Source organism: Bactrocera dorsalis, chromosome 5 (genome assembly GCF_023373825.1).
Source record: "Bactrocera dorsalis isolate Fly_Bdor chromosome 5, ASM2337382v1, whole genome shotgun sequence".
NCBI lineage: Eukaryota > Metazoa > Arthropoda > Insecta > Diptera > Tephritidae > Bactrocera > Bactrocera dorsalis.
The window spans coordinates 62,724,551-62,734,673 of record NC_064307.1 but is presented as its reverse complement, the minus strand read 5'-3'; the positions used below and the strand labels follow the sequence as shown (position 1 = coordinate 62,734,673).

Here is a 10,123-nt window from a genome sequence, read left to right as displayed (position 1 = left end):
TTTGATTTAATTTTGGTTTGAGTATAATTTGTACGGTCTTTTTTAATAAACTGTCAACGGTTTTTGTTGGATTTGTGTAGCTCTGCGTGTATGTATTTTTAAGTAAAGGTGCGTGTTTAAATTTTGGGCTTGTGTTGGCATGCTCATATGAATTTGCATAATATTGTATAAATTTGCATTATAGTGTATGAATATGTGTTTTTTTGTGTATAAGTGTATTTGTGTGTGTGTGTGTAAGCGCTTATTTGTTGCTGATCAGTTGTATATGCTTGCTCTTCTAATAATTCTGCAACTTCCAACACTTCTTCTTATTTCTCGATATTACGCCTACTCTTGCGCTCAGCCTACTATTCAATCATATTAAATAGCAGACAAGAGAATATCATGCCAAATATCTGTAAGAGAAATTGTGTAAAAATTTTTAGAAATTTAGTATTATTTACAAAATATTAACTATAACTCAATTGCATACCATTAATATGGCCACCGCTATGGCAGTGCCGCCAATTAACGCCGCATGATCGCGTATGAAGTTTGTCGTCACATACAGACAGCCCTGACTGTAGAGATTCGTTATTGTCGGGAAGATGCTGCAGTCTTTGCGTTGTCCTCCGAACAATTCCTGACAGCAAGACTCTGGTACGGGGCCGTAGCGATTCCAATCGTGCCAGGTGTCAACACCGCAGCACTGCAGACGCTCTTGTGTTTGATCCCACGCTAAAGTGACGTCACGACGGCTTCCGTAGAGTGCCATGGTGGCGCGCATTTCCTATGTGGTACGAAATTTAGTAATAAAAGATATTAATCCGTGCATTGTTGTGTCTTTACCTGTCTCATTGTTTGCTGTACACGTTCCCTAAAGACATAGCCCAATATGCCGCCGATTAACATCGTCACAAACACCAGCGCCACAATTATAAAATACTGAAACGAAAAAATATTAAATAATTGTATAATATAAAAAATATCTGTTCAATTTGTAGTCTTTGTTTCAGCCCATAAATTCGATGAAGGGTTAAACGAATTCTGAGTCATAGGAAATACTTAAGAAAATAACTTATAGTCATTTAAACCCGACCCTAACAACTAAAATTTTTTTACACTCCGCAGCCGCGTCGGAAAATCTTAAAATTCGTAAGTGCTGTCCAGGAAAAAAAGCTATTATGCTCGAAGAAAACATATTTCTTATATTAAGGAGCCCCTCAAGACGGTTCTTATTCATCATGTTTTAGAAGATTTTTTTGTATTTGCCAGCGTTCGAAGGGACCAGAATTAAAAAATGTGGAGTGTGGGTCCTAAAAGTGATATCAAATAGCTAAACTCTGGTTAAATCATCTATGAGCTACCCTAAGCTAAGATCGTCTTTAGTGCCGCTTGACTTTCGCTAAGTATAGCAATACGCTTGTTGCGATAGTTGCAGTACAGATTGATTTCTGTACACTGAGTTTATGCGGTACCGCAATGCCTACTCCAATACCTTCTGATATTTTCGAGCCGTGTACCATTGGATAGCCCGCCTTTTCTTTGTAAAGTTAACCCTCTTTGTAACGCCGTCTCTTGGAATAAGGGCCAGTGGTGTATCTTCCCCTAGGGCCTTCATTTGTTGAGACGACATTATCTCTTTGCTGAAACCCTCTAATGCCATTAGTTGCATGGTACCTGTTTTATCACAAGATGCAGCGAAGTGAGCTCTCGTATGACTTTAAGTGAAACAGTTGAACGCAGACACAGACGAGCCTTCGATAGTTGAAGACTAACCGAAGACTGTGTTGCCTTAGATACCCAAGCAACCGATCATGGTATACAGCCACCTAATGGCATCTGACTTCCAGCTCCAGAAGTAGCAAGCTAGGTGTCTGCATATCATAAGCCCCTTGGTAGCTTTGGACAGTGTTAAACCCACGTAACTACTTCACCGTAAGGTTGAGTCTAATGTGAGGAAAAGAATTTTACCTCTTTAAACACCCCCAATAGACGACGAAACTATCAAAAGTTTAAAAAAAAGTTTTTGATGAGCTTAAAGTGAAGTTATTCGGTAAAGCAGGCAATCTAAAGATATCAACTGAACGTGTACATCATATCATTCATGAAATAAGCGCAATGTGGGTGCCGCGCGAGTTCACTTTTGACCAAAAACATTGACGAGTTGATAATTCGGAGCAGATTGTGGAGATGTTCAATTGTAAAAAATCCGACTTTTTGCGTCGATATGTGACAATGGAAGAAACAAGGCACCATTATTTCACTCCGAAATTCAATCGATAGTCATACAAGTGGAACGATGTAGACGATGAGCCGGCTCCAGAGCTGGGAAAAACGCAACCGGCAGCTGGTAAGGTTATGGTGTCTGTATTGCGATGCGTATTGGAATAATTTTTATTGAATACCTTGAAAAACTAGTACATAGTATTATTGTACCGTTTGCTGGACGAAATCGCCGAAAAACGGCCGCGTTTGAAGAAAAAGAAAGTACAGTTTCTCCAAGACAATGCACCATCTAAAAAAGCAGGGCAAACGATGGCAAGAATCCATGAATTCGACTTCGAATTGCTTCCGCATCCACCGTATTCTTTCGGTGTGACCCCCAGCGTATCTCATAAAAATGCTCGCTGAGAAGAAATTTTTGTCGAATGAAGAGGTCATCGCCGAAACTGGGGTGTATTTTGAAGCAAAGAATAAAACATACTATACAAATGACATCGAAAAGTTGTAGGGTCGCTATATCAGTGTGAACAATGTTGAAGAAAACCCTAATTTTGCAAAAAAAAAAAAGGTGTTTTATTATGGTAAGCCGTGGACTTTTCAATTAAACTGTCACATGTCATCAAGACAATTATTATACATCTAAAATCCACATTAATTAATAGGAATTTGTACGATATTGATGCGATGAAAATCTGAAGTCTGTTCTTACCTCGTTTATTTCCTCAAAGGTTTCAATAAGTCTGAACTTTTATTTACCTATTCTTTTGCACTTTATAGCAAGATTTTCTCGCAATATTTTATATCATAAATCAATGTTAAACTTACCGTTAACAACAGGCATTTGACCTCTTTACCCGCACCCACACAACCCAAAAACGAGAGCAAACAAATCGCCACAGACGTAACCAATAAGACATAGACGGCGCCCGAGAAGAGATTCGTGCCCAACAACTCATTCATAAAACTGCGATCCACGAGCGTCCATAGCGTAAGCGTGAAGACTGTTGCGCCGCCGATCTAAGCAAAAAAACCAAAGAGAAAAAGAAATAAAGGGAGAAAAAGAGAGAGAGAGAATTTAAAACTTTGCGTGTAATAATGTCAAGTTAAATGTGTAAAGTAATGCTCTAATCAAATATCTTATAAAAAGCGACAAACAATTAGCTCTAATTAAGGTCACAGCGCAAGCTGAAGCAAGGCTAAGCTAACGCTTAAGTGCAAGCAAAGATTTAACAAATCAATTAAATGTGTTTATGTGCGTAATTAAGTTTTGCTTATACTCACAAATATTATCAAATTCGAAATGAACAGGCTGTACTTGACGAACTGCCCGCAGCAGTCCATGCGCGAACTGAAACCCATGTCGTCGTCCTGCAAAAAAAATATAAATAATGAGTTGATAAATAATTGCTGCTTAAATTTAGAAAATGAGTGGTAATTCTTTATTTAGAAATTAATCAATAAACAGTTGACGCGGCGCGTAACTAATCGTGCGTGTTAAAAAGCCAATGTCAAACACATTTGACTGATTTGTGCGTTTACGCGACGAGGCAAGAGCTTTGGGGGTCTTGGGCTTTACAACCTACCAATTTAACATTGTTGTTGTAATTTAATTTAATTTTAAATTTTTATAGCCTGTACATGGTATATTAAGGTCGTCATGTAACTTGTAATATACAGAGAGACCAGTCGGAGACCCTATGGAGTATATATAGTATATAGATGATCAGCATGGCGATGTGAGTCGATTTAAATGATCTGAAATTTTGCAGACGTCCTTTTCATTCCAAGAGGTTGCTCATTTGTCGGTACCGCCGATATCGGACCACTATATCATATAGCTGCCATATGAACTGATCGATCAAATTCAAGTTCTAATATGGAAAGCTTTTACATTTCATAAGATATCCTCACGAAAATTTTCACTAATTATTTTCTAAAGCAGCGCTACAATTACTTAATATATTTTTCGGATCGGACCACTGTAGCTTATAGCTGCCATACAAACTGAACGATTAAAAAAAGCTCTTGTATGGTAAGCTTTTTCATTTCACGAGATATGCTCACGAAATTTGGTGCAAATTATTGCTTTTGACATCACTATAACTTCCGAGCAGATTGTTGAGATCGGACAACTATAGCTTTATAGCTGCCATACAAACTGAGCAATGAAAATCGAGTTCTTGTAAGGAAAACTTTTTTATATGACGAGATATCTTCACGAAATTTGGTATGGACTACTGTCCTATATAATGATGTAATCTTGGAACAAATTGTTCAGATCGGACCACTATAACATACAGCTGCCATACAAACTGAACGATTAGAATCAAGATTTTATCGGACAGCTTTTTTATTTGCCAAGATATCATCCCGAAATGTGGTACAGAATATTGCTAATGGCAGCACTATAATTTCCGAGAAAATTTTTGAGATCGGCCCACTATAGCATATAACTTTCACACAAACCAACCTGTTAAAATCAACTACTTGTACAAAAAACTTTTTTATTTATAAAGGGTATTGTAGCCACGGAGCAGCCGAAACAAATTTTTTCTGAATTTTTGTACCTTTGAGCTGTCATTTCGGTCACGCTGAATTTGTCAAAAGTGATTACAAATTAAATAAATTGCATTCGCTACGGGCACTCAGACTACGAAGAGTTAAATATAAAAAATAGAGAATGAAATATCTATTTTATTGTACCTAGCAGTCCGCAAGCATTTTATATACAAATTACCAATATCCGTCAATACTGGGAATTACGAGTAAGTACACTTGTCAGTGCGCCCATATCGAATACAATCGCACTCGTTTTATAAACGGATTTCGGAAATCGTCAGCGACTGCAAATACTTCAATCAGCAAAGCTTTGAGCGACAGCCGATGTTCAAGCGCGTTTCCGGACCTAAACGCGTGCACACATACACTTACATATACCCATACACACAGCGTATTTTGAGTAGCACTTGTTATAAATACAATTTCCAAAGCTGGGTAATACCCATAGCAATGATACCCACTCCGAAAGCAGCGCGATAGTGAGTTCAATGGCTGCGCAGACGCCGCAGAACATGTTAATAAGGCAGTTGCTATGTGGTCGCCTACAGTTAAGAATCCCATATGAGTCACTACGGTATGATTGATATGCGTAGTAAAGAGTTCGCAGGCTGATAATCTGGCATGAAGTGTTTAATGCCTTATTTGGTTTAAAGTTGTTAATTGGCTCAAAATTATATTTAGAAAACTCTACATAACCATTAAGATACGTCGGTATGTATTATATATATTGTTTATTCTATTGCTTTCTATTTACAAAAAATAGATATGTATAGAGGATATACTAAATATATGCCATGCACACAAGTTAAGTTAGTTATTAAGGCTAATTCGATATCTAAACATTACACTTCGACAAGGTTAATGAAGTCTTTTGTGATTATAGCAAAACTCCTGAAAAGAGCTTACATAAACAAAGGGTTTTGAATCCATCCTAAAAAAACTGAGGTGATCGATTTCGACTTCAGCTAGTTTATTTGGTGTTCTGAAGGTCTGACTGCTAAATTATTTCAACCTCAACTTCACGAAACTGGGACAGTTGGGAAGCAAGTAGCAAAATCATGAACCCAACGATGTTTCACACAAATTCCACAGCTGACGTTCAGCATTTTTAGCTTCATCGAATGGGTGTTAGCCTCACAGTAATCAAACTGAACGCCTACAATTGTAGACGTACTTTGCTACGGATAAAAATCTCATTTTAACAATTCATACAGAGCAAAAAGAACCAGCGATCACGCAAGCTCTGGCAACTGACTAATGCTTTCCGAGCTCATATAAAAGACCAACCCTCGAACAGCAGAAGGACAACGGAATTCCCTCCGATTCCCAGTTCAAGCCGAGATCGCAGCCATTAAGGTAGCAGCAGATCTGCTGCTCCGGAGTGCAGCCTCCTTCAGAGAAGTGACCATTCACTCAGATACCAGGGCGACGATACTAGCCTTGAACTCATTTACAGCGCGTTCAGGGTTGGTCGAGGTGCCTAATAGTGAAATAAGAATTGCAGGAAATTTCAAAGCTGAGGAGCTTGTAAAGATGGATACCTTAGAATCGGTAGAATAAGAGTGGGTCGGTGCTTCCGTATCCTCTTGTGTTCTACTAATAAATAGCCTTCGCAGAAGCTAGGCCAGCGCTGGGTCACCATCGATAGATGCGCTTTCGCAAAAGCCTTTTCTTAGTTGTGAGGCTTTTAACAGGTCATTGCCCTATTGAGGTCTATGCGGTAAGGTTGGGTATCTTACCAGACTTCATTTGCAGAAACTGTTTGGATCAAGATGAGGTGGAAACAACTCAACACTTTCCTCCTGACTGTCCCGTGTTTGTCCCAGCGACTCTTGGAATTACCAAAGCTTATACTAAAAGTCAGCATTACACTTTCATCCCTGTCTCCAGTGTTTCTTGGAATCAACAAGACTGAACATGGTTATCATTACTAAAATCCATACAGGCAGACCCAAACGACGGAATCCGAGACGGGGAAAAAAATTATATTCCAACTATATAGTTGAATCTGGGGCATATCGAACGAAGTTGGAAGCATTTAGGTGTCACAGCCATCAATTCCTATCCATATCATGGAAGTACTGAATACTTTAAGGTTCTAATTAATATATAAAAGGGTCTCAAGAGTATAATTTGTCTAAAAGTATTAGTCGTTTCGAAATCCTCTCTAATAAAGTATTGTATAGACTCCATTTTTCCTATCTAAATAATCGACACAGTTAATTTTGACAATACTTCTCTGAAGCTTATCTTGAACAAAAATATTAATAGATATATTAATGCAGAACATTTTGTCGAAGGTTAAGAAAAAGTCTTTTATAATGAAAAAGTGATCGGGAGTTTAGTTTCGGCAATTTCGAGCACAATAGATTCCATACCAGTAAATGTAGGGTTAAAATCAAATGAGACTATTTGTTCCTGGTTTTTGAAGAGAGAATGGTTGGAACTTGTTCTCAACGATTTAAACAATATTTAGCAATAAGAAGTAAGATATACCGCTGATTACCGAATTCGAAACCCAATTTGATGAAGTAGTTCGCTACAAAAAAGTCTAGTACTCATCTTCTAACCGCAACCGAATGCTTTATGACTCAAACAAAAAACAAAAGAGAAGAAAAAACATTATTCATACGTATCTTCTAAGTTTTCCAGCATGACTCATTACCTGTTTACAGAAAAATTAACGGTTATTAACACTAGAAAGCATTTTATGACAACACTTATGTATGTATGACAAGAAAATATTTATAAAATTCTCAAATTTAAATATTTGTTGTTCTAAATTAACGTTATCAGGCACAAAAAATAAGAAACGTTTTATGGCAAGCTATGTCAGATCGCTGCTTCTGCTGCTTCTTTCGAAATATTAAAACAGCGTATGTTGACCATAACTTCTTTATAATGAAAAAAAAAAAAACAAAACTGCGCCACACGCCAGTGATTCATTCATAAATATACATATGTAAGTATATAAAATGCCATATAGACGCATATACCTACAAACATACATATGTATGAATATGTTAGATATTAGCGAAGATACATATATACCTACTACTCTGAAGCGCTTAATTGACTATAATTTGGCTATGAGTTATTTGTCGAAAAAAGCGCCACCAACCAAAAGCGTAAAGAACTAGAACAACAATAATAACATCCAAAACAAAACAATAACAAAAACCAAACAAAAACAATATCAAAAGAAATAATAACAAAGAATTCAAGCTAAAAAGCAGACGCATCAAGTCTTGAGTTTTAGAAAGGCTGAAAAATGCTTGAATCAAAATACAGCATGTGTGGTTGTACGCATATAACTTCCATGTAAATATGTATGAATATGTAGAATATATGTATAATGGTTAAAAACAAAACTGTTGGTGTACAAACCTTAACGAAAAATAATGTGATAATTGGTGGCTGGAATATTTTTTACCACCTTTAGGTTATGGTAACTGACAATTATGCTAATTGTCAGCTGAATGTACAGTTCTGCGAAGTTTAGTAGCAGACGCGGATTTTTGTAAAGTTACATGTGTAAGTTATGATGGCAGAAATAGTTGCTTTTGGGTATTTTGAATAAGCAAAAAGCTCAAAGAGTAAAAAAGTAAGAATTTGTTATTAGAATGTATTTTAATGATAGTTCAAGCAATGCTGGAGATGAATCGGTTTATCAGATTAGGCTAGGACCATATTAGAGCAACAAAGTGACCCTTTGATCACCGACGAACGATGTTAAGAGCGGCATAAAATTTACCAAAATATGAAATGAAAGGGAATGTTGCCATATGTAATAGCCCTCATCATTTCACCAAACCTAAATGTGTAGAGAATCGAACAAAAAATTGGTATAAATCACAGCTATTGGTATAATTTATTAAAGATGGAATAGCAAACTTTACACTAACTTTACTTTAATGTGAGCAGCTAACTTATGAAGAAGCTAATATAAATCACTTAAATTGGTATAATGCAAAAAAGATAGAGAAATATATTTATTATACCACATTGACTAAATGAACAAAAAAATTATAGAAATCACACAGACTGGTAGAATATATTAGAGCTATAATAAGAAGAATTTTACCACTTAAATAATGTGAAAAACAAAATGGTATAAATATGTAAAAATAACACCTACTGGTATAATCAAACATATGTAAATACCATATACAGACATAATCAAACAGTGATATAAATGAAATAATTATACCACATTAACGATATGAACAAGAAACTGGTTTAAATAACATGTACTGGTATAATAAAATCGATGTAATCAATAAAAAAGTATAGGTACCATAGACGAGTATAATCAATGTGAGAGAGAATAGCTAAATTTTTATACCGCATTATACCACATTAACGATATGTACAAGAAAATTGTATAACAACATGACTAGTATAATAAAAACCAGATAAAATAATAAGCGTTATACCAGTTTAATGCTGTAAACAATAAAATAGTATAATTACCATAAACTGGTGTAAAATATTTGAGAGCGAAAAGCAAAGTAATTTTAGCACTTTAATAATGTAATGAAATAAATAAATAAATGAAATAAATCAGATAAACTGCTATATGCTAATGACAGGTGCTACGTGAATAAGAAACGGGATAAATCTGGTAAACTGGTATAATCAAATAGAGGTAAACAATAAAATGGTATAAACTGGTATAATAAAATTAAGAGAAAACTGCAAAAAATTTTAGACCATTTTTTACCTAACAAATTATGTGAACAATAAACTGGTATAAATAAGTAAAAACTGGTATAAATAAATAAAAATTATTGCTTTAATAAAGCAAAGTGTAGCTTTGTTAACAAGCAACTGGTATGAATGGCATTTACGGATAAAAGCACACACTGGTAGAAGAGAAAGAATTATACCACATTAACAATTTGTACAAGAAAATGGTATAAATTGCACGGACTCGTATAATAACAAGCGTTATACCACATTAATGCTATAAACCATAAAATAGTACAAATACCATAGACTGGTATAATCAATTTGAGAAAGAATAGAAAAATATATATATATTTATACCACTTTAATAACGTGAACAATCAAGCGATATGATTCAGATAGACTGAATTATATTAACGGTTTAATGAGAGGTGTTATGTAAACCAGAAAATTACATAAATCACATGGACTGGTATAATCATTTTGAGAGAGAATAGAAAAATATTTATACCACTTTAATAACGTGAATAAAAAAGTGGTATAAATCAGATATACATATACATATGTAAACAGTTTAATGAGAGGTGCTATATGAACCAGAAAATGGCATAAATCACATGGACTGGTATAATTCAATAGAGATAGAGTACCAAGTTGTATACAATTTTAA

General features: G+C 35.4%; 1 protein-coding gene across 5 annotated transcripts in view; it reads right to left on the bottom strand.

The window, feature by feature from the left end:
- Positions 1–220: 220 nt before the first annotated feature.
- The window catches only part of LOC105224015 (CD151 antigen), a 48,673-nt gene continuing 38,770 nt past the window's right edge, over positions 221–10,123 (bottom strand). For all 5 annotated transcript variants that reach the window (XM_029549325.2, XM_049457218.1, XM_011201978.4 and 2 more), the window contains 5 exons: positions 3,487–3,573; positions 3,031–3,222; positions 829–924; positions 473–769; positions 221–395 (listed from right to left, as the gene is read on the bottom strand). In XM_029549325.2, the coding sequence (XP_029405185.1) occupies positions 348–395; positions 473–769; positions 829–924; positions 3,031–3,222; positions 3,487–3,564 (711 nt within the window). In that variant the 5' untranslated portion in view covers positions 3,565–3,573 and the 3' untranslated portion in view covers positions 221–347. The remainder of the gene's footprint in view (positions 396–472; positions 770–828; positions 925–3,030; positions 3,223–3,486; positions 3,574–10,123) is intronic.